This window comes from Amphiura filiformis, chromosome 3 (assembly GCF_039555335.1).
Source record: "Amphiura filiformis chromosome 3, Afil_fr2py, whole genome shotgun sequence".
NCBI classification, from domain to species: Eukaryota; Metazoa; Echinodermata; class Ophiuroidea; order Amphilepidida; family Amphiuridae; genus Amphiura; species Amphiura filiformis.
The window spans coordinates 34,954,278-34,978,710 of record NC_092630.1 but is presented as its reverse complement, the minus strand read 5'-3'; the positions used below and the strand labels follow the sequence as shown (position 1 = coordinate 34,978,710).

General features: G+C 36.4%; 1 protein-coding gene across 2 annotated transcripts; it reads right to left on the bottom strand.

The window, feature by feature from the left end:
- Positions 1 to 9,162: 9,162 nt before the first annotated feature.
- On the bottom strand, positions 9,163 to 24,416 carry LOC140148421 (U3 small nucleolar RNA-interacting protein 2-like). 2 transcript variants are annotated; one of them, XM_072170353.1, is made up of 13 exons: positions 24,291 to 24,416; positions 21,944 to 22,059; positions 18,913 to 19,025; positions 18,129 to 18,199; positions 17,249 to 17,417; positions 16,438 to 16,562; positions 15,777 to 15,869; positions 14,884 to 14,984; positions 13,973 to 14,107; positions 13,664 to 13,726; positions 12,771 to 12,931; positions 12,054 to 12,136; positions 9,163 to 10,336 (listed from the first exon to the last, which is right to left on the bottom strand). In XM_072170353.1, exons 1-13 carry the CDS (start codon positions 24,378 to 24,380, stop codon positions 10,169 to 10,171), a joined length of 1,488 nt encoding a protein of 495 aa, XP_072026454.1. In that variant the 5' UTR covers positions 24,381 to 24,416; the 3' UTR covers positions 9,163 to 10,168. The 2 variants fall into 2 exon arrangements, with proteins under 2 accessions (XP_072026454.1, XP_072026456.1); XM_072170355.1 differs by having other exon boundaries at positions 12,054 to 12,133.
- Positions 24,417 to 24,433: the final 17 nt, after the last annotated feature.

Sequence of the window (24,433 nt, the reverse complement as noted above, 5' to 3'; positions counted from 1 at the left end):
TTACGCCACTGCCCTACCACTGCCCAAAGAGGGATCCCTCTTCGGGTTGAAGATGTACCACGGGGATGCGCGCGCCACGGGTTTGGGATACAGTGATTTTGGTATATCGATGGGTGGATTTTGCAGTGATGAACAATGGCACATTTGGAAAAAAAAGTGCCCTTAAAAAGCACAAATTCGGGTACTATTTTGGTGCTTTTTGTGAAAAATTGGTATACTGGTGTGTTTCAAAGACAGCAAAAGAGTAGGTACATAGAAAGTGATCCAAAACTTCACTCTAATTTCACACTATTCATTTTTCTGAATAGAATCCCTATATTTTTGATTGAATATTGACTATTCGTTTTGATGAGCTATATTGTCCATTTTGACCAGGTAGGCCTACCTACCTACCTACCAGTCAGCTTCATGCATTTCTGCATATGCTGCCTGAAGTGATATAGGTAGGCCTATATCACTTAGACATTCTTATCAAAATGAATAATTTCCGTTTTATTTAAATAAGTAACTTTGAAATAAACTTTGATAAGTAAATTGAAAAGATCTCCAACTCATTATTTGATAACATTGTCCTTTTCAATTTGAAAGATTTTGTTATAGCCCCCTCAGAGAAGACAAACTATTCAAATGTCATTTTTTGGTCAGTTTTGATAAGATAATCATCATTTTACAGTCAATCTTATCAAATTTGAGGAGCTTCTTGTCATTTTGATAAGAATGTCCAACTCATTTTAAAGAGAAATCTGTTATATCCCCATCCGAATAGTTTCCCTGTCAAATTTGACAAGTTTTTATTCAAAAATGAGTATATCGTTTTAAGAGTGTATACCTGGCACAGCCCATACAAAATGTTTGAAGAAAATCCACCGAGATTGAACGACACAATTCCTTCAATTTGCTACCTAAGTGTCAAAATGAGCAAAATGATTTATGATGCAATTTTAAATGGTTTCCAGAAATGAATGAGATACATATGGGATTGAAATTAAGCTGCATGGGTATATAGCCAACAGATGCAATATATAATTTACACATGACCCATTTCTTATATGGAATCTATGGAATCATGTTCTCACCATGGGGGGGGGGCCAGGGGGGGCACTTCAATATGAAATGGATATAGATGTAGGGCTGGCACTTTCGCACTAAGGGTCATTCGGTGAGAGCAAAATATAAAAAATATTGGGTCATTGGGTGAGAACATGACCTTTTTTTTAAATGGAATCTTTGTGGTAATTACAGTACCAGGGGTAGTCCATTCAACTTTAAGGTTCCTCACTCCAAGGGCCAATAGCCTCACTTTTTTTAATAGTGCAATTCATCATTGGAACTCACTGCCAAATGAAATCAAGAACATCAATGATTTTAAATTGTACAAACAATCTGTCAAGCAGTTTTTAGCTGATCAAGGGTCCATTTGATTTTTAGAGTTTGAGCTGGTCTCACATTTCTGCTTTTTGCGTCCTTTGTGCATGTTGTCTCTGTTCTTGTTTTTGTATGGCAATTTGTTCCTATTTCTCTTGCTTGTAAAGGACCCCAATGGAAATAAGCTTTTCCCCAAGGCTTTTGGGGCTATCCTTGGTACTTGTGTTGATTTGTAATTTCGTTATACAATTTTGATGTGCAATATATTTTATTTTGTTATAATAATACTGTATATGTAGTGTAATTTGTATGTTATTCTTATAGTACCAAATAAAATCAATCAATCAATCAATCCGAAACAGCGCCACAAAAACCTCGAAAATCGAATTTCTAGTTCTACATGGCTTCAAATTTCATTGTTTTTTCAAAATAAGTAACAAAATCAGTGATAAAAGAAAGTTGCTGTTCAAATTGAACTTGTAAGGGTCTTTGGGTGACAGATCAAATGGAAAAATAGGGGTCTTCGGGTGACAGAGCATGTGTTAAGTAAAAAATATGGGGTCTTTGGGTGACAGCGATGCTGAAAAAGGGGTCTTAACACCTGCAAAGTTGGAGTGCCCCCCCGGGCTCTCACCACATACTCCTGTATCTCACGAACTATATATTGTTTTTTTACTTCCCTTGATCAGTCACTGAAATTCCTAGTAAGCGTATTCCTTGCTCCTATATATAATATACATAACTTTTGTTACCAGTGTGTTATTATTTTTTGAGAAAAATGCACAAATAGTCATAAATTTTAATATCAAGGGGTGAAGTACCACCTTAAGGGTAGACGAGGTATTTTTGGTGAAGCAACCTAAAAATCGATTTTCATTATCTAGATCAATATATTATTGAAAATTAACACCTTGATGTTTTGCAAAAGTTCATTCTACAAATCGTATACTTTGCAAACTTGCTTAATTTATTGTTGTTAATCAATTATGTACGTTTTACAAAAGTGTTGTTGTTTCAGCCCTCTTTACAACGTAACTCAAGAACCGCAGCACCTATAAAAGTATATCTGTGATATTTGAATTCTTCTACACGCCGCTATGAATTGAGCAATGCAGTTTTTGCCAAAGCTCACTACCATTCGTAAGATGCTGTGAACTACCAAATCACAACAGTTTAAAATAATTAATAACCTTAAGGTTATTAATTATTTTAAACTGTTGTGATTTGGTAGTTCAGCCGAAGAGAGTATCCCATCCATCATGCATTAGTAAATGTAAGAGCAGCTTAGATATTGAGTGCTTCGGGTAAGTTTCACAATACTCCAGGGATCATATTTTTTCTGCAAAAGTTGAATTGAGGGATTCTGTATGCTCTTTCTACAGGGTGGTCCAAAAATACAAAAGCCAACTTTATCCAAATTCAAAGGTTGATTTCTCGCAGTTGAAAAGTCTAATTCAAACTGTTTTGACATATTCTGAAAGACCATCTTTCTAAGAATATTTGGTGAAAATATGAATGAAAAAAAATTTGCAATAAAAATGTGGCACCAGTATTAAGTCAAATGGTCAAAATTAAGTTTGTCCTCTCATAAAGGCTATGGGGTGTCAGTGTAATGAAATTTCATTGAACTTTGTTTTGTCCGTTCTTTGCTTGGATTATAATTTGGTTCACCCCAAGTTTGGTAGTGACGTATGCGCCTATTTTGTTCGCCACAGTATCGAACCGCGCGCGGAAAGTTAAATGCGCTGATTTAACACGCACACGCACAGATGCGTTTTGTTGTCACGCTTAGGGCGCAACCGCGAAAAAGCATTGACGTCACTACCAAACTTGAAGTGAACCAAATTATATCAGTTCTGAGCTGCAATTTTCCACCCAAATTATTAGATTTGTTTGGGGATTTGTTATTCTTCATTTGCGTGTCACAATGGCTTACATGCAAAAATTGAAACATAAAAAGCCACTAGATACATGTATGGTAGGCACTATAAATTATAGTACATTACAATTAGGCATGTTCATCACCGCTTCTTCTTTATCACATATCGCCAGCAAAATTGATCACGAAAACAAAAATGGGGGCAGCTTCCAAAATATTATTTTGCAGGGATGCGAGTGGCCTTAGATGAAAAACGTGACAATTCACGATTCTAGGCCAACGATCGTGATTAGGCATTCTATTCCAGGGGTTTTGAACGAATCTGCTTCAAGTAATTCTGTGTCCAACTTTTAACAGTCAACAAACTGTAATCTCTAGATGCCATATTGTAACCTTTTTCACATTAGATACGTTTATAATCCTCAGTACAGTACAGAGCAGATGGGTTGGATTGAAAATGGCTCTGCAATCATTTGATTACGTTGTCTAGCAATGGCGGACCGTAAACAACAGCATAATTCAAAATGGGAACGTTCGGCAAGTGTAGTACTAGACATGCACATGTATTATTATTACACATGTAGTCTCATATGTGCTGTTTATGCAGCCAAAGGCAATATAGCCTCATTTGTACAAATGGTGCAACACAGAGGACTGGTGGACAATTGAATACATGAATACAAAACCCACCCAAGTCCATGGGAAGTGATTTTGAGAGAAAAACCTGTGTATCATTTTAATTCCTTAAGTTAGATTTACCTGGTCAATATGGTAAGTTTTACGTGCAAATGAGTGGATTAAACTGTATAAAGTATGACGATTAGCATTTCAGGGACTTTGTAGGGTTCATTTTAAATTTTGGACTTGGGTGGTTTTTTGAATCATATACAAAGACAACAACGTTCGAATGAGATTATCACTAGTAAGATAATACAGAATAATAAACATTCTACCATGTAATACAAACCATCACACACATTCCTTTATTAAACCCTTTTTTTTTCAAAAGTCACTCTCCAGCAATGAATGTGTTACAAGTGGACTTTTATACATACTGGATTTTGATCAATGTGTTACAAGACTCAAATCACGGAATTGGGTGGTTCTTCTATTTCTCACATGCTCAATAGACACAGATGATGAATTTGAGTTGTTCTTTCATACATATGACAGGCCTATGTATAGCAACAATTTCACATGCTTAACTCAATTTGGCCAACGTATGGACTTGGGTGGGTTTTGTATTCATATATTCAATTGTATAATCTTCAGGCAGAATATCGTATTTTTGAGGACACATTTTTATCATCAAAATATCACAGCATGTCAGGCTATTGATCGCCATCGCGATAATGAAAACTTATCTCGATAAAAGATGATACCATTATCGTGAACATGCCTAATTACAAATTTTACTGAAAGCTACAGAATGCTAACAAACCAGAAGGCCTAAAAGGAAGTGTGAATTGTGGGTGGAGGTTGGGGGAGGAAGACAAAAGAGATCAAAAGAAAAGGCAATTTAATTGCTTTTGGATGGAAGGAGCTTTTGTTTAGTATTACGGATGGCTTCACACTAATTAGAAAATTAATCATGTCCTTCACACAATAGCTACGGTGGCTTTTGTTCCAGTAATTACATTTGTTGCCTTCAACACACAATAACTATTGTGTATTTTTTCTATGCTATTCATGCAATACAAAGGTGGCTTTTGTTTTGCAGTAACACATTGGAACACAAATTAGATACTGAGGAAGTAATTATTTCCCACAAACACAATGGGCATTGTCTTAGTTAGTCACCCACACAATGTCATTTGACCCAAATACTGTTAGATACGGTGGCTTTTGTTTCAGTAATTACAGTTGTTGCCTTCAAAACACAATAACTATTGTGTATTTTTCTATGCTATTCATGCAATACAAAGGTGGCTTTTGTTTTGAAGTAACACATTGGATCACAAATTAGAGATTGAGGAAGTAATTATTTCCCACACACACACAATAGGCATTGTCTTAACTAGCCACTCCCACAGTGTTATTTGGTCCAAATACCGTTATACAAGAGTAATTTGTTCGGGGCACTTACATTACATGATGGACACCATGCTCATGTATGGACTCTTGAAACGCACCCGAAACGAGTATTACTCAGCGTGTGCAAAACATACCCTAAACAAGTAGTTTGCCATTTTTTAACACTTAGAAAGTAAAATTTCATGTTCAGGTTCTTGTTTAATATTAGTAGTTTGATGTTTCTTAATATTTTACCCTACGATCTCTTTTGATTTTTTGGTGTTTTTGACACCCTAAACAGGTACAGCGCTGTACTTGCCTAATACTGGAAAAACAACTCTTTTTACTTGTTTTTGTACACGAGCATGGTGTCCACCTTGAAATACAAGTCCCCCCCCCCAGAATTTGTTGTGACTTGATCCTCAAGCTGATATACACCACTAAATATTGTATAATTAAAATTCTTGAGCACAACTTGTTTTGCAGTGTTATCTTGGCTCAATCATTGCTATACATTATCACCTCACACCACAGTGCTGGGTGCTGTTTGATAGGTACAATTTCAGAAATACCCACCTGCTTGGAAGGGGAAAAAAGCCACAGATTTATATAACGCAAGTACATACGATCATTAAATACCATCATTGAAGAAGCTGCTAGCTAATTTTAAACTATTAACCCTAACCCAACCAAGTCTCACTATTAAAACCACTCTGCGTGCATGCATTCCACGTGACTTGATGTCGCAATCAGCCTAAGTCATATATACCCAGGGAATTGCTGCCTGGGGCAGCCTAACCTCGGTAGCTACAGGTCGGTGATCGTGTGCGTGACATCCGAGGGGTACCGGGTTTAAATCCCGGGGGTACCAAGTGACTTCTTTCTTCACCTTCTCTCCTTTTTTGTTTCTTCTTTCCCTTTCCGATAACAAAACAAACACAGGTAGGGTTGGGGTTAAGCATCCTTTTGGATGCAGCTCTCTATATATTACAGACACAGAAACTTAATCAGCCTACATAATAATATAAAACTCACAGCCAGGATCAGCTAGCTACCCTAGTTTTGTACGGATTGACCGGGATATTAGCAGCAACTTCCGTGTTCAGGGATCCATTTCACTCAACTTTACGAAGCTTCGAAAGTCTCGAAATCGTTCGTAACTTACGACGAGTCCGAAGTTCCATTTTACTAAACTTACTTACGAATGGTACCCGTCACAAGTAATAGGGATTTACTACAGAGACCCTTCGTCAAGTTACGTATAGTATTAGGTATTCATAACTTTACGAACAGTTACCTGAGTTGCAAAGGGTTAAAAGTTTAGTGAAATGGACCCCAGGGGATTTTCAAGCTAAAGCTTAATTATTCCATGAGAACAGAATCATGTACAACAGCTCTTAATTGATATAATGCATAAAGGTCAGTCAGCACCTGTTCCAGATTCCATTCTTTATTTCAATACAAGAAGTACAAATAGATCTTATATAATGCATCCCTAAGGCACATTCACAGATTTTATAGGCATGGTCAACTGAATTTTAAACTTAATTTCATGATGTTATACATTCTTAATTTATGAAAGTTGCACATTTTTAACAATACAACAAGCTTGTGAAAATTCTCAGATCTAATCATTTTTTATTAGCTCACACACACTACTTAAACTTGAAGGCATGTCAATTTTTGATTATTTTGTTGCTGCAAGCACATTTTGATGCTAGATAAAATATAGTCTGAATAATCAGACCCAGAACAAACTAGAGTCAACAGACGCTGAATACAAGCCGCAATTTGACCCCTATAACTTGACCCCTGGGTTACGGATGGGGTCAACTGCTCTTGCATTGTGCTTAGGATGTCATAAGAAATATTCCTGGTGAATTTCAGCTTAATCGGAACTTAAACATGGATTTTGATTTTTTAAATTTTGATTGACCTTTTGACCCCTTAATGACCTTTGACCTCAATGAAAAAAAAAAAACTTATGTACACCGACAAAATGCATTGTTCCAATTTTAATTAAAAATTCTAACATGTTTAGTTCTTGAGATAAAAATTCTTGAAGTTATTCAGCTAAAAACAGGAAGTGACCCCTTAATGACCTTTGACCCCCAAAATAAAAATACCATGCATACATCAGGGAACACTAATTCATGTATGTTGGTTATATTATTCTGGCCTGTTTACATTTTGAAATAAAAATGTTTTGAACATTTTTGATAATTTTGGTTTTTGACCGGAAGTAACCCCTTAATGACCTTTGACCCCGAAACTGTAGGCATCCTAAAGACCCTGGCTAATAGCAATGCATGTGTGTTAATGGCGACTCTCTGCTATGTAATTTGTACAGACAGTGATTTTTTGAATATTTTTACAAATTTTTCAGATTTTGACCGAAATGACCCCTTAATGACCTTTGACCTCAATTCTTTTTAGGAAGTTTTAAGCACTGCCACATGTTGATTCATATGCATGAGTCACATGATCATTGCATGTAATTTGTGGAAGGAGTAGCATTTTTTTTTTTTTTAACTTTTTTGACCATAAGGTCAAGGTCAAAGGTCACAGTCAGGTCAAAGTCAAATGTAAGGTTTGGCCTAGTCCAGTGGTCATTTGGCTCAAGTATGGTTGAAATCTGTCGAAGCATAAGAGAGCTAGGGCGAAACGTGGCAAGTCACGCAAAATGTCACGAGTTGCCAGAAGAAAGAAAGAAGAAGAAGAAGAATTGAGAAGAGACAGAACAAGCCGACATCCGTCGTCGGCTTGTAAATATTAATTTCTGACATGATCGTGTTCTGGGTCTGAACTGTTTCCATTTGAAATCTTGATGGCAAATTGGACAAAAGAAGCACATGGTCCTACTTCACAGTTTTTTAATCCCCTATTCATGTTGCGTGAATCACTCTATTGTGGACCATCCTTTTGATACTTGAATATTTGGACAAGCGGAAGAGTTTTGACAGGCCTTTTGTCTACCTGTTTGTAAACAAACGAGGAGGTCGAAATTGTCCTCCTCGCCGAATACGAAAGTCAGCGTAATTGTACGGCACTAGATAAAATAGCAATCTTCATTATAGAGCAACAATTCCAATGATGGTATAATTACAATTATTGTGATCCCTGCAAGAGGTATTATAGGAAGCCACTAACTGATGATAAGATCCATGTGATATGCAAAAATCATTTTCCCTTTTGAAATGTGAGTGGTAGGGGCACCATAAAAAAATCTGTGCAAAAGTTTTACACATAATGTATATGAATGCCCGTTTAAGGCATTAGATCTTGAAATTATTGAACAATTATAATTCTCTTTTAACTTATTGTATATTTTAATTCAGAGTCAAAGCCTGTGAATGAAACACTTGCACATAGTTCATTCCTGCATTTTGTTGGAACTTTAGATCCGCAACTTGCTTCTTTGTTGAACTTATAAGCAATAATAATAATGACCACACTACTTTAGGCTTGCTTCAGAATTCACCATTGTTGCATGTATGATGAGGAACTCTAGATCTGCAACTTCTTTCTTTATTGATTTCTTAACTTTAAGGGCGTACTACACCCATATATTGGTTTGATTGGTCTAAATAAATATTTTTTCATTTATAGCTAGGCGATATATGCACGGATCATGTGAAATAAAAAAATATGAAAAAAAGAAGAAAAAAGTGCTTTTAAACAATTGTAGTAAGTCATTTTAGCCCTATATATATTTTGTTTACTGTATCCTAGTTACTCAGATGCGTGTTTCATAACAAACCATGATTTATTCTATTCAGCATGTTCAAGTAGGGTACATGAATAGAATACATTAAATCCTTTGTTATACTCTCTATAGAAAATCTAGTGGTGCATGCAAAATATATAAACACTTACACAATGGATGTATAGTCATTAGTCAATAATATTATAATGTGTTGTTAGGAGAAGAAAAGGCTATTAGGTCACCGTATGTCAGGTTATAGGTCAATTGGTTCAGGTCAAATTTAAGCATCAATTTTGAATACACATGTGAGAGTTTGTGATATCATAATGAGGAATAATTTTGATATTCTGTCTTTAACTGGATATATATGGAGAAGTGCAAGGTGGATATACTAATATACCTTGGGATGTAAATGGTGAGTACAATTTAGAATGCCTAGTTGCGATGGATTTCACAAATAAATATAAAATAGTTACCAAAATCACAAACGTTAAGCTTACGGAAAACTACCCAATATGGTGGTATAGGTGACAAGAAATACAATTGTTTTCAACATTGCTGTAGTATGGTTGTGGTAACCTGTTACCTGTGGCTTAATTAAGTTTCAGTGAAATAATGTCGCAAGTTAAAAATACAAAATATAGCTCAACATTGAAAATAGAAGCATTTTAACCAGTTCCTTTTTTGATAGTTGTGGAGCACCAAGTTCATGAAGTCATAAAAGAAATCAGGAACCACTTATTCCCATTTTACATATCAACTTTATTTCCCTAACGTGTTAGCAACACATATCCAAAATTTTAACGAAATCCGTTGATAGTAAGCTTTCCAAAATGAAGTGAATTTAAATCATCAGTGATGTACCACCTTTTGGCTTCTACTTTTAAAAGCATGTAAGCTACGTTGATACCGATGCCACCAATAAAACGAGAAGATTTGCCCCTTCATTTTGCATACCACTTTGTCCATTTTGTTGTTGTAATTTCTTCACAAAATGCAAAAAAATGCAAAAAAAAATCAATGGGTGTAGTACCCCCTTAACAATGATCACGCTGTTTGGTTTGCTTAGAGTTCCCATTGTTGCATGTATGATATACTACATGTATAAATCTGTGACTTGTTTCTTTACTGATTTCTTAAGTTTAACAATGATCATGTTAAACTTGGCTTGCTTCAGAATTCACCAGTGTTGCATGTATGACAAACTATAAATCTGCAACTTGTTTCTTCACTGATTTCTTAAGTTTGACAATGACCACGCTATTCTTGGCTTGCTTCATACTCCACCATCGTCCCAGTCTGTGCTCCTGTCCTACACCTGCAACTAGTAAACTTCCATCATCAGAAAACTCTAAAGCGTTGACAAATCCCACCTGCATAGCAAAGTAGAGAGTACATATCAAAAAACTGAATGAACAAAATTACAACTAGACTTAGCTGTGGTCTAAGACCACGAACACAGCCGTGTTGTGACCCTTTAATGACCTTTGACCCAAAAATATATGAAAACCCCATAGACATTGGCTAATGTCAATGTATGCATGCACGTGGGACACCTTAATGACCTTTGACCCCAAATCTGTGTACACCCCATAGACACTGGGTAACAACAATGCATGTGTGTAAGTGGCATCACTGTCCTACGTAATTTGTGGGAGAAGATGCATTTTAAAGGTATTTCATTTTATACCGGAAATGACCCATTAATGACCTTTGATCCCAAATAAAAAATACCATATATACATTGGGTAAACAAAATTCATGTGTGAACATACCATCACTCTCCTATGTTTTTCTTAGCTAATAAAATTTTTTGAAGATATTCCGATTTATACCGGAAGTGACCCCTTAATGACCTTTGACCCAAAATCTGTGTACACCACATTGACACTGGGTAATAACAATGCATGTGTGCAAGTGGTGTCACTGTCCTACGTAATTTGTGGGAGAAGATGCTTTTTAAAGGTATTTCGTTTTATACCGGAAGTGACCCCTTAATGACCTTCTGACCCCAAATAAAAAAAATACCACATATACATTGGGTAAGTGCAACTCATATGTGAACATATCGTTACTGTCCTATGTTTCCCTTAGCTAATAAAAAAAATTGAAGGTGTTCCGTTTTATGCCGGAAGTGACCCCTTAATGACCTTTGGCCCCAAATCTGTGTACACTACATAGACACTGGGTAATTACAATGCATGTGTGCAAGTGGCGTCACTGTCCTACGTAATTTGTACGAGAAGATGCACATTTTTGACCCCTGTGACCCCTGTGTGACCTTTGACCCCACAAGTTTCATGTGACATGTAGGGGCACGGTCAATGATCATTGTGACCAAGTTAGGTCAAAATCGATGTAAGCATGTGAGTGCTAGAGCAAATGTAATGGTTGACAGAAGAAAGAAGAAGAAGAAAGAACCTGTAAGAAAAAAGACACAGCCATGACTAACGTCACGGCTGTGTAACAAGCGACTTCTCCATCTATATTTTTTTTTCTACACAAAATATGATTATTTTCATTGTAATCTTAACATTTACACTAAAAATAACCAAAATCTGTAAATAAATTTTAATTTCTTTACAATTTTTCCCTCCTGATTTTTTCAGTCAAATTAAATATACTTTTTGCCCATAACAGCAAATAATAAAAAATAAATAGCAAAACAGAAAATCCGGGTAATTCACAGGAAAAATCTAATTATTCACTTAAGATGTTATTAATAATTATCCATCTATTAACTTTTAGCATCTATTTCGATTGTAAGCATTAAAGAGATGGTCCAGTGCTTAAGGTCTTTGACTCAGGTGCAAGAGGTCCCCGGTTCAATCCCTCAGTGGAAGCAAAATTTATATTGTGGGGCAGATGTAGTGAATGACAAAGATCTTGAAGCCAGTTCTGATCAGGGTAATACCTGGCTGTTCGTCTACCCTACCATGGCCCCTGGGCATCATAGAAGAGCAGTGTTTGAATGTGAATCAAGGTACCGTTTTTAGCCTCTGCCATGTATCTATTATCATTTGATACCATAACGTTTGACAAAGAAAAATATGATATTGACTGTACACTTTTATATGAGAACTCACTTACCACTGGTATATTGAAGAGTGGTATTAGTGATCTACATCCAGGGCCACACTGCCATAACCTTATGCTGGAGTCTTTAGAACCTGCTGGACAAGCAATGTACAATTCACTGTTAACTGTATGCATCAAAGTATAAATCTACTGCTTTCTCCAGCACTATACATGAGAATTGCATGGGAAGTTTTTGATCAAATGGCTTGGTTCAAATCGCTGGTATTACATTACAATACTTTTCATAACACCTATTGTTTATTTCCAAACTTGCTGGACGGGTTCCATTGAAGAGCTTTATGTGATTAATATTTCATGCTGTAGTTTCTGAACTATTTCACTTCTTTTCAATTTGGAATTTGGAAGCTTCCTTACAAAGACCTACACACAAACAGAATATATTTGTGGGTTGTTGTTTTTTTGGGGTGGGGGTAGCTGCTTGGAGCATGAAAAACAAAAATAAATGAAGCAGAAACATTTTAACTTTTAAACCAATGTGCAACAGAAAATACAAATATCTAATTTGTCCACAACTTGTGCTCTCAGACCACAATGTTAGAACAGAAAGGCCCCAAGCTCTGCAGGGCTGAAGAGGTCACCGACTTCCATAGTAAAGACTTGCAACTAATGGAGTTACAATACAAAAGAGTCTTCAAGACACTGTGGTTCCAGACCACAAGTTAAGGACAGACAGAAAATGACACTCTGCCCATGTCATCCAATTCTTACCAGATGCTACTAGGTCAGTGTTATGTAAAGCAGCCACTGAGGTGATCCAGTTCTGTTCTGAGAGTGTTCTTTCTTTGGTCTGTGTAAGAGATGCCTGACGATGGGCATTCTTGATGAGTGTGGAAGGTTTCTTCTTCATCAAACTCCACAGTGCTACAGACCTATGGATACATTAGCAAGGAATAAATACAGTTGTGTTAATGTTCATAATAAAACTTCAACACTCACAAATTTTACCAAAATATTTCAAAGTCTTTTTCTTCTCTGGTTTGCATTGGGTAAACATGCACCAATAAATCATTGCTGATACGAGCTGAGCAAAGTTACCCTGTCATTGAGTCAGTAGCAGCAGATAGCATTGTGAAAGACAAATTTGTAGAAATGTATAATATGTGCCACATGCTCAATGCCAGTGAAACCATATCTTCCATTTATATATACATGTGTTCTTAGATTCTATGTTTGCTTTGTTTCACCCCGAGTTTGGTAGTGATGTCAGTGCTATTATCAGTTGTGCCACACATGTGACAACAAACTCCCTTGCATGCGTGTGTGTATGCTGTGCTGGATTAGGGTAGCACAAGCGAATTTGATATGACCACCAGCAAAATAGGCACCTACACCACTACCAAAGTGATGTGAAACAAAGTATAGAAAGTAAGCTGTTGTTATTCCCACTTTTATAATCCCTGATCCACTGTATCCAAACCACTGTATACTATAATAGTCACTGGCAAAGATAAATTTGGAATGATGCGTCTAATGTCAGGGCAGAGTGATTGGTTCCTGACCAGTGCAATATGGCATATTCGGTCTGATTGATAAGACACAACATTCTGAGTTTATCGCTGCTGGCGAATAAAAATGGAAATTAAATGCCACACAATACTTACCCATCATCAGCTCCTGATAAGAAATTTTGCTCATTAATAAACCGCACACAATCAATGGATCCACTGAAATGTAAAATAACAAGGACGTTAAGAAGATCCTTTGATTGTAGGATTATTTATTTTTTATTTAATATTTATATGTCACATGATTAATATGAACAATTGTATCAATATTTATGTGGGAGGACAAGTCTACCAATGCGAGTAATTAAATCTGATTTTGGACAAAATTTTAATATTACAACGAAAATAAGATTTTGCTTAATGCATTTCTTGTGCAAAATGTTACCAATTCCCAATTATTCTCACCTATGACCATGGAATACAAGCTGCGATTCTTCTACCACCTTCCATATTCTGATGGAACCATCTCTACCTCCGGCTGTAATGGCTCGCTGTCTTGTCAAACTGTCTATACCAGTTATGCTATCTTGGTGACCAAACCTGAAACGGTGAAAGACGTGGAAGTGATGAAGCATAATTTGTTTAATTAGCTCATCCCTAAAAGTATGTTGGATATACTCTTAAATTCCCCATCAGGTCAAAGGGCATATTGCAAAGGGCATATTGACAGATAGAAGAGACAATGATTTTGCCCTGGTGGTTTCTCTTTAAAGACATTCTTAATAAAAAATAATGGATAAATGATCCTTGCCTACTGACCCACCTGTTTTACTTGAACATCTACAGTAACAATTCGCCTAATGGTGCATATGGGCTACCTTGAAATATGGGCTTCCTTGAAATAACTGGAATTTTAGTCACCAGCAAATAAGGACAGTCCTTTAATTCTTGTTGGGATTTTCTGAGAGCTCTCTATTTCTATGTGATAATCACCCAAGACAAAAGAGCCCATGTACACCATTGGGAGAATCTTTATGGCATGTTATTGAGATATTTCAGTTGAAATACATACACCCCCAATGGAAGACATGATCTTTAATTTCCACAAAGGGATTTCAAATAGGGTTACCTGAATGGGTGACTCAATTTGAAATCTACACCTCCTGTGTGGGTGCATGTCTTCAATAGGGGGTCTATGGTTTTCAACCGCAATTTCTGTTAAGGATGCGTGTACGTTAATTTTTGATGGGGAAAGTATTTAACCTTACATTCATAATATCTTTCAAAAGTAACAAAGACAAAATATATATATGAATTATTGCATACATTTTCAATATGACTACATGTATATTAAAAGAAACCGGTGTTAAACTTACAGTGTTTCTACATATGCCATCTCATCAAGGTTCCAAATTTTGACAGATCTATCATGGGAAGCACTAAACAGATCATGACTGCCTTTCCTGAATGCCAAACCCTGCAAATAAGAACATGATTATTAGAAGAATGTAGAGAAACAAATGATACATTGTAGGCTTTGATACCCTATGAGGAAAATGCAAATACCGTAAAACCCCGTCTACAAGCATATAGAGTGCTTCTGATGAAAGCTAAATTATTCCAGGCGCCATTATAGAGTTTGAACAAATAAATTACAGATTCAAGCATATAAAAACAAGTATTATTGTAAGACCAATCTATTGAATTGGTATATATACGCCTAATTAGTATTAGTTAAGCTTTCATAAAAAAACCATATGCTTGTAGATGGGGTTTTACGGTATTACGCTAAATGTACGTTTAATATCATTCAAATGCAACATGAGAAAACGTGTGGGCAAGGTTAGGTATCATAGGAGAGGCTAGAGACCAAATCTGTGATACCAGTTGTGTATGACAGCAAAATCATAGCTCGGTAAGGAAAGATAAACACCACAATACTGCCATATCCAGATGACATAACACATAGCAAATCAGATCATGGCTTTTGAGATTTTATTTGCAAGGTTTTTCTGACCAGTCTGCTATATAGCTAATAGCACAGGATAAATTGCCTTTTTACTCACTAAATAGATAGTACCGCATCATCGTATCGTGCTGTTGTGACAATAAGGTGTTCAATACACGGTCAATTTGGACATAACTAAACATCTCAATGAAACCAGAATCTGGTTGCAAAGTCCGACACTTTTTTAACCCATAAGATTCTCAGTCATCAACCCAGAAAGTAAAGTTGATATATGAGTGTATCAGTCTAGAATTGACCTACCGCTATAGCATCCCTGTGTCCTTTAAATGTGTGTATCAGATGACAATCACTTGGATCCCAAATATGGATTAATTTATTCCTACAACCAGTTGCCTGTAGAGAAAAGATAAATATATGAAAAAATATGTACAAATCTTAACATGGTGTTATTTTTAATAAATAGGTAAATATTACAAACGTATCATAAATCTGGTCAGTCTATCAGAAAAGCAACTTACTGATATAACTATGAGCACTGCAGCTATTGATGTATCAGCACTGCAAGCAGTTGGGAGTCCAAATTAACACAAATTAAAAGTTGCTAGATGGTTCTCAATTGCTGGTATAGACATCAGATGAGTATGATCACCCCTCAATATAGTAACTGCTACTATTTCACAAGCATACGCATTCAGATGGATATTTTCAATCACACATTAGATATAGGTGTATTTATCCACATGTCCGTACAAGAACACACTCTATCTCCCTACATACACACAACCTCAAACATACAGACACACACTATTTAAGGAGTTTTGTTTAAGTCCCTATATTGCGTGACAAAGACAAACTATACGGCGTTTTGTTAAAGTCCTTAAATACAGAAAACAAACTTGCAAGATACAGCTTTGGAGACAAGTTAGTTGAGGGCTCAAAAAACAACAACTTGATAACTCACCAAGAATTTATTATCTGATGATATTGAGATAGCCATGACATGTCCTGTATGTCCTACATGCTTCTCTTCTGTGCCTTTCCTTCCACCAGAAATCACATGCACTTTCTTCCCTGTTTCTGTACTCCCTATCAAATTGAAATGAGTTTGTAAATTTGGTTAGTGTATATATCAGTCCGACCAATAAAGGAGAATTCAGGGACCATTTTAGTAAGTGTGGTGGGAGGGGCAAGAGTTTGTGTTTTCATGGTGGGGTGGGAGTGGAGCGGTGGCATTTTTTAAAAATGACTGACCTTTCATGCAGGTTCAAACTTGAAGAGAAATTCCTCAATGTATGGAAAGTTCACTATTGAAAGACAGGTGGTGCCAAAAGAAACACATCTTATGCCTTAACTTATACAAGGGTAATGAGAAAAGTATATGTGACACAATCTGGTCCATGGGGCCAAAGGCGGCAAATTTGAAACTGAGATAAAGGTAAAAATATGGAGTAAAAAAAAATACATAAGAAAATATATAGGCATTAAAAAACTTCATAACTTTAGAACTAAGTATGCTAGACCTTTGGTGTTTTCAGTTAATGATAGCCTATTGTATGTATAATGTAATAATTACAGTAACTCAATTTTCAAAAATGCCTCCTTTGGCCCCCATGGACCAGATCATGTCACATATGTTTTTTCTGATGCCTAGATCTCAAGTTTGATGGTGGGTAAAGTTAGGGATGAGGTTATTGATGTGAGGTGAGACAGATTCCTAGACCAGGCATCCCATACCCCCAGACTAGCCTACAGCTTTAATCTAGACCACTTACATTTGATGATGGAACAGTCTTTTGATCCTGTGTATACATGTTTGCTATCAGGTGATATAACTAAGCAGGTGATGGATAGTTTGTGTCCCTTTAACACCAATATGTCTTCACCAGTAGGAGGTATGTAATCACGAGCAACCTGCCGCTGCAGACGACCACTTTGCTCTAACTGTAACAAAATACAGTGTACAAGATTAGAAAAGAAAGAGGGTTAAAATCATATCATATGCAATTTACCGTGTAATAAGCACCCTGTGCGCAGAGCCCCAGAGAGCAGAGCCATCTGAAGAAAAGCTTAACAAGTACTATATTTTGTCTGTACTTTATTTAGGCAAATCAACTTGTAGTTCAAGAAAAATAGAAATAATACCCATAAAACATATGTTACAATACTCAAAGTAATTGTTCACAATTTTGAGTAAATTCTAAAATTCTAAATAAGTCAAGATGATTTTGCTGTGATGTTATTATTTAACTGTGGATTAATAAAGGGGCGCTTATACATGTACTGTTGCAAATGAAACAAGTTCATAGGAAGAGCAGTAATGGGAAGGCTCTTATTAGGTTGAATACCACACAGAAGATTAATCCAAATCTAATAAGCATGATATTTCTGATTGAAAGCAACATGTAGGACAAACAAAATTTAGTGAGGTCATTGTAAGATCAAAGTCAGTGGTGGTGCCAGAATTTTTTCTTGGTGTTGGGCCATAAACAAGAAAACATTTTTTGGGGAAAACTTTCCTAGAATTGGGTGATTATGGCCCAAAATAGTAGATTTTCATTGACTTTCTGTCCTAACTGGGAGGATGGGGGATGTGGCGCAAAGACAAACTTGGGGAGGGGGGCAAATGACAATAACATTGATGAGGAAACTTACAACATCTTCCTTCAACTTCTCAGCAACAATATCTTTGTCTGCATCTTCACCTTCATCTTCATCTTCTTTATCTGGTTTGTTAAAAGGATAATATAAAACATTCAATGCCAGTTATATGGAAAACAGGCCCTGTGTCTATACATACAATTTCTAACTCCGGTCCAGCATTGTCTGCATTTAAGGTGTGGTTAGACAATCATGGATTATGCAAGTACATCATGAAAAATCACATAGAATTTGGCCAAATTTTGAGCACAAATCATTTTGTCAGTGTGTAGTTAATCTAACTTCATATCACATTACATTTATTCCATGTTTGCCATTTACCCAGTCTGTTTAGCACACATATGCGGCTTGCGCTTGTTCCAAAAATATCCCAAATCCAAGTGTGATGTATTGGGCTATTCCAGTTGAAATCCATACACCCCTATGGAAAATATGACCTTAATTTCCCACACATGGGGTGATAGGGTGTAGATATCAAAAGTCACCCATTCAGGTAACCCCATTTGAAATTAACTCTTTGTACTAGAGATTTGTCACATCTTTCGTGTATGCATTTCAACTGGATAGCCGATTTTAAGGACTGTGCAAATTAATCAATGGGCATATTTAAAACCCTTGAGGCAAGTTACTTGGGTCAATTTATTCAGAGAAAACAGATTAAAAAATAAAAAGAAAAGCGCAGTGATTTATAGTGCGCTACACACAGGGACAACGCCTAGACGTTGATCCACAAGCCTCAGCACACTTTACACCGTGTACTGTCTACTGGCAAACTCACCTTGTTCTTCAAGTTGTGCCAAATACTGCTTGGTTAATCTCAGTCTCTTTTCCTGTGCCGTTTCTTCATCGGATGAAAAAGTTTCATCAACTTTCTTGTTGCCTTCATCATCACTTCAAAGAGAAAAAACAATTTCATGGATTCAGTTCTATTTTCATACACATAACCAGAAAAAACTGAAAATGCTAGTAGAAAATTGCATGGGAGTTTCAACAAAATTTCTTATTGCTAAACAGAATTTGACTTTTGCAGGTGACTTACAGTACAAATCACTCTGCTGAATATGTCAAAAAAAGCCTTATATGGAGAGTAATTGCTCTTATACATTGCCGACTCCAGTAGGGTAATTCATCTGTAGGTCGAGTGATTGATGAGGCCACCTTAAGGCAGCTGTGTACTCTAGACATTATTTCTTTCGCAATATTGAGTTTTTTTGATATGTTTGTACGGTACTTTGTTATGCTTTTATAAATACAAGGAATGAAAATCCAGATTTGTAAACTCCAACTGCAATATTTTAAGGATTTTATTTCACTATTCCACTCGTGTTTGAAATTGAAAAGGAAAGAAAATCTTTGTTGAACCAGCAGGGTACACGCGCGCAACAACGCATCGCGTTGCGTATCACGCAATTTGTTAACGCACAAATACGCTACGCATACGCGACGCTTATCTGCATGCGTGGCGCATCTTATGGAAACACCACGGAAGCACTGATTTCACAGGGTAGTGGTCAAATGGCTCCGTTTTAGCTGATAAAATGTGGGTTTATCAAGTTCTTTCCCCCGATTTAAATATCAAGTTATGAATGGATTTCGCTCAAACTTCTCAAGGGGCTGTGGATTTACCCGATGTTCACGTAATATAAGGTACAAAAACGAAAACTGCCGCATTCTCCTGTGAGATTCGATGAAAGTGCAAAATGTGACCACTTTAAACTTCAACGGCCATTATTTCAATGTTCATTTTCTAGGTAAAATGACGATTTAGGTACACGATAACTCAATAAATACAGCATCTATAGGTAAGCAAATATAATCATCGTAAAAAGCATGATCGACTCAAGAAACGGTTTTCTCATTTTTTTTATATTTTGGTCTATTTCCGATTTTAGGCATCATTTTGTGCAATTAGGCGTTTGTGAATTTTAAAAAGTTCATTTTGATGCCTTATATGGTCAATATCTCAAAAAATAAGGCCAATATCAAAAAAAAAATTAAAAAAGGTTTTGGAATGGAGCCTCAAGATTGAGCTAAAAACAAAATAAAATATTTTGGAAAAGTGTTATTTTATTATGATGTACCTAACAAATATTGCCAAAAACTCACTTTTTTGTTATTTTTTTCATAATTGTTGTTTTTACCCCAAATCTGTACGGTATTTATATTAATTATTAAGATTTATTGATGTTTTGCCTTCATAAAAATGTATACTTTTATATGTCTTGCGCGAATAATTACAAAGTTATTGCACTTTTACTACATGCATGTCTGAGAGTACACAGCCTCCTTATTTAAAACCAGTCTTAAATTTTGTGTTATCCTATTTGAAAATCAAAAAAATTCAATTCCTATTTGATTTCAAGTTTTCAACAAGTTTGTCGAGTTTGCAACACAGAGAAGAATTATTTTCAGTGACTTTATTTGACCACTATTCAAACATTTGCAACAGACATACTTTATGCACAAAATGCTTGCCCCAAAGCCTGTACATGTACAGTACCGGTACTGACACATAAAAAATATAAATTTAAACAATCTAATTTAAATATTATACTAGTGGGACACCCGCGCTTCGCGCGGGTCCCCGCTAGATGAGTAAATGGGAGCGTTCACTAAAACAGGAGGAATTACTGAACAGGTAGAATAATTGAAAAGGTACATTTTTATTTATCTAAATCTGTCTCTTCTCACATTTTCTTTTTTAGTTTCTTCTGCTTAGCTTGTGATTTTCCTTTTCCATGTTATTTATTTATTTAACCCGCTCCCATTCTTTTCTAAATCTGTTCTTTCTTACATTTCCCTTTTAGCATCTTTTTTTAATTTGCTGCTTATGATTTCCCGTTTCCATGTTTTTACTTTCTGTTCTCATTATTGTAGCTTCTTTTTTTTTCTCTTACATTTCCTGATAAGTTTCTTTCCTTCGTTCCCGTTTCATTTAGTTACTTTAACCCGTTGGCTTCATGTTGTTTATACAACACACATCTTTCCCGTATTTATTACGTCTTCTCATAGCGTGACTGCGGACGTGTTCACCCGGTATCCCGTGACCCGTCCATGTACCTTTTTGTCCTTTATTTTTCCTTCTTTCCGTATTCTCATGTCCACTGGTCTCTGGCTCGCAAGTCGTGTGGCTCTGCGCCGTTTACGCGCGCATTTGCGTAATGCGCATTACGCACACTGGCGCCGACGCGCAACCGCCAGCTGCAGTGACGCGTAGGCTGGTAACCGATTTTCATAACAAAGACCCCGTTTTTACCCATATTTTCACAGTTTTTGCAGCCAATTCTTGACCGTTTTCAACCAAATTTTCGTATTACCGTCTCGGTATATGCCTCAATGTCCCGTATGAATTTGGCGACATTTGGATCGAAACTGACGGAGCCTTTATAGGCATACATAGATAGATACATAGATAGATACATAGATAGATACATTGATACAACATTCCCCTATTTATAGTAAGATAAAAATCACGATTTCAATAAAAAAAGATCAGCAACTTTGCCATTTGAAATATACATCTCTGGTGTGGGAGATTATTAATTAAATTAATTAAGGTCATGTACGGTACATGGAATCTAACTGGAATTGCCATTAGGCTAATGAAATGAAATTATTAGTTTCCCATTTTTTTCAGTGAAATATGAGGTCATGATTTCATTATTCAGGAAAATTTAAAACATTTTGAGAGTTTCATCTCAATTTTCAGATAATTGACTTTTTTATGAAAATAATGAAAGTTTTGGTCAATTGAAAAGGCAATGCGGGTGGGTGACGGGAAACTAATCATTTCATTTCATTAGCCTTACCTTTCTACTTCAGATTCGCTTTCAACTTGAATTTTTTGGAGCTGCAAATTTCTTTTCCTTTCTTTTGCTTGAGCTTTTCTTTTCATAAACTCGCCTGGCTTTCTGTCATCTCCAGCCTTAGGGAAAAATAGAGAAAATGTATGGAACATGTAATTAGTGTCAAGTTGCATGAAATTTACCATCAAAATCCTAGGAAACATATTTATGGCAACATAACAGAACATGTGTTCGTAAAAAATATGAGGTCTTCCGGTGACAGAACATGCAGAACTAGTCACTAACTATAGAAGCCATTTTCCGAAGGCGCGGAAAGACACCAAATTGGTGTCGTATGAGCTATGACCCTGATAAACAACACAAATTACTCCATATGTGGAAGTTGTTGACATTGCTTGTGAGTTTTGTTGAGGAAATTCCTATTTTGTAACAACATGTAACGCACCAAAACATAAAGATCGACTATCTAATGACTTCATAGTCTACAATGATTCTAAATTTACCATTATCTGCGGAATCCTTTCTGTTCAAACACAAATTTGTAGTTTCATATTTTTGCTGTGATCGCAGTGTTCGGCGAAGTTGCCAAATAATTCAACACTGATGGTCATGTGATGACCTTGTTCAATCCGGGTCTCTGTGGACCCTACCACTTCTTAATACATTGTAGGTATGCTACATGCTTTTGTGGCAATGGGGTGATGGGATCGCCCGGGGATCGCCCTACGCCGTCTGGGTGATTTGTCAATCAAGTCAATTACCTCCCCTATAGCCGAGTGGAATTAGTAATATCATGAACATGCTAATCCTACATGTACATCCTAACTTCCCCCCTATACCTGGTCTCATGTACATTTGTACCCATACCTAGTGTATGGGTACATGGTATAACCAGGCATTCAAACAGGCACGGAAAGAGCTGTCAAAGAGTGTATATTTCAAAACATGATAACTGCACCAGTTATAAAAATTCCCACACACATACCACTTTCAAAATGCACTCAAAGTCCTTATTCCATATCTGAAAAATATGATCCCTAATTTGTAATGTACTTTATTGATAAAAGTCTAAATATCCACATGACAAATTCAGCTGTACATGTCCATACATATGTTCACAACATGACCCAAAATCATAACCTTTCCGACCTTAGACACATGCACAAGGCCTGATAGCACTGCCATGTGTAGTCAATAGCCCAATTCATGCTGAACAAGAGACTGGTTGAGAGTCCACATGTTCATTCACCTGCATATGGTCAGCACATGCTTCAACTGCTGATGTGTCATATTTAGTGATGTCATGATATCAACCTCATAGTCACAGTCTCTGTTCTGTGGGGTATTGGTAGAATAACACATGTCTTTATGAAAGGTCAAAAGTTAGGGATTGTTTTGTCAGACATTTTGAGAGGCAAGAGAGCCAGATTTGATCAACACCATTTGAAGCATGGTGTAGCTTACAAGCAGGACACATAATTTCAGGATTATTGACTACAAATTTGGACCAATAAATTTCCAGAGACATAATACAACCAAGGAAGCTTACTTCAAAGATGTTTAGGGCAACAGTGACATGGTAGGTGAAATAGTTAGGGAAGAATACCTTGGTGTACATTTGAAATGTAATTCTGGTCTTTGTACATGGACTTCATGTCTCCCTATTCCACACTTGACATATACTTCCCCCCTCCTTCCCATATTGCATTGCGCGATAAACATGCATGGACGACTGCTGCGAGTGAAAAATTCGGCGTGCTCACCGATTTCATGCCTAAATGTGTAAGAAATAATCATCTGATTTCAATATGGAATCAACAAGAAGAAACCGTAATCACCTCATATACGACTAGAGACAATTTCAGTACAATAGTATTAAGTGTGCGTAATTGCTAACGAAGATGAATTAAAAACCGGTAACCAACACGATAAAGGATGCACCTCCGTGTACATTGCATAACCACTCAGTCTCTCCCTGATAGTCATATAACGACCAAATGATAAATGACGACTATCATGGAAGACTGAGTTCCGCAGTCTAATGCAGAACATGTGTTCGTAAAAAATATGGGGTCTGCGGGTGAGAGAACATGTGTGTTCGTAAAAATATTCAAGGTTTATTGTATGAGCTTGGAACAGTTGATGGATTTCCCATGGATTAGCATAAGCATGTGTCCCTCACGGGCCAACTGGTTAAACAAACAAACAAACAAGCCAACAAGTGGCTTAGGTTTCCGAATTTTGATACCTTTTCCCTTCACTACAAAATTTTGATTAATTTACAATGAATAACAATCATAACAAAATTGACATGATCAACTGATTCAACAAAATCACATTTTTTACTTACCTTACGTTTTGTAGGCTTGCCTTTCGCTTTTCCCTTTAAGAAGAATGACATTTTAGTTAAGCTTAACCTGCAACAAACCCACAACAACATGCACAGAATCGGACCATGTGTTGAAAGTGGTATTTTGCTTAATCAACGCGTGG